This window comes from Rhincodon typus, chromosome 49 (genome assembly GCF_021869965.1).
Source record: "Rhincodon typus isolate 14 chromosome 49, sRhiTyp1.1, whole genome shotgun sequence".
Lineage (NCBI taxonomy): Eukaryota > Metazoa > Chordata > Chondrichthyes > Orectolobiformes > Rhincodontidae > Rhincodon > Rhincodon typus.
The window spans coordinates 3,226,616-3,227,713 of NC_063380.1; the positions used below are offsets into that span (position 1 = coordinate 3,226,616).

General features: G+C 37.8%; 1 protein-coding gene across 1 annotated transcript in view; it reads left to right on the plus strand.

The window, feature by feature from the left end:
• Positions 1-681: 681 nt before the first annotated feature.
• The window catches only part of LOC125488081 (zinc finger protein 595-like), a 10,407-nt gene continuing 9,990 nt past the window's right edge, over positions 682-1,098 (plus strand). The window contains exon 1 of the mRNA XM_048620903.1: positions 682-751. Coding sequence (XP_048476860.1) covers positions 682-751 — 70 coding nt within the window. The remainder of the gene's footprint in view (positions 752-1,098) is intronic.

The window sequence follows — 1,098 nt, forward strand, 5'->3', positions numbered from 1 at the left end:
CTCACATTTATCCAGACTGAATTCCACTTACCAATGATCAGCATATCTAGCCAGCCGTCTATATCCTACTTCAGATTAAGGTAACCCTCCTCACTATTTAACTCTGTGTATTTTTTTTCTACTTGAGTGTGTCAATGAAATCTTTGTTGTGACGTTCTTAGAACTCCAATGTCACTTTCTAAAATAAGAAAAAAAATCAAATGATTGTGAGTGTTCCAAAGATTTGTGTGAAGGGCACATTTGGTGCCTTACTGCTCTTCTTCAGAGTTATTCAGAAATCTAACTGACTCACGGTCCACAAAAAGATAATAACTTCCGTACCACATCATCCACCACTTGCGCCCACCATAGGTCAGTTAGCGCCTGGAAGCACGTGTGGCTACCGCTGTTTCCATCAATGCATCAAAACACAGGCCGTAAGCATTTGTCATAAAGTTCTATAATTGGATTAATTATGCAGGGCACACTATGCAACCGAGTCATATCTCGTGGAAAAGTTCAAATCCTATCAAAACATTGATGCCAGCGGGGAAGCAGCTGTATTATTCTGTTTTTGGGTGTAATAACTGTGATGAATTTGAAACAACAGAACTTTTTAAATTAACTCCCCAGAGCATGGTAAAACGTATAAATAGCACATCGTCTGTGTAGTGTGCTACATGCTCAGGGCATCTGATAGGAATGCACGCACCACCAAAAAATCTGCTGTTTTCCATTTATTATCCGGTCCTTGCAGTTATCGGGATTCCAGGTAAAATATGTTCGTTGTTCACAGCTATGTGCATCATTGATTAGCTGAATTTCGTCTCTCGTTAGCGAGAAACATGTCTCCAATATGCATATGGAATTTCTCCTATGTTATTCAAATTTACTCCATTTCATTTTAACGGTATTAATTCTCCTTTTCAAATCTATATTTTTGTGCATTTTTGTCACACGCTCTCCGTTCAATTTGTTTAGTTTATCCCAATCAATCTTAAAATACTGCAATTTAACCAAGTATTTTTTCGATGTCATAATGACTCACTTTACCAGCATGGCAACATTTCATTGATTTGCTCACAGATTTTCTACTGTATTTCGTCCACAATGCATGAT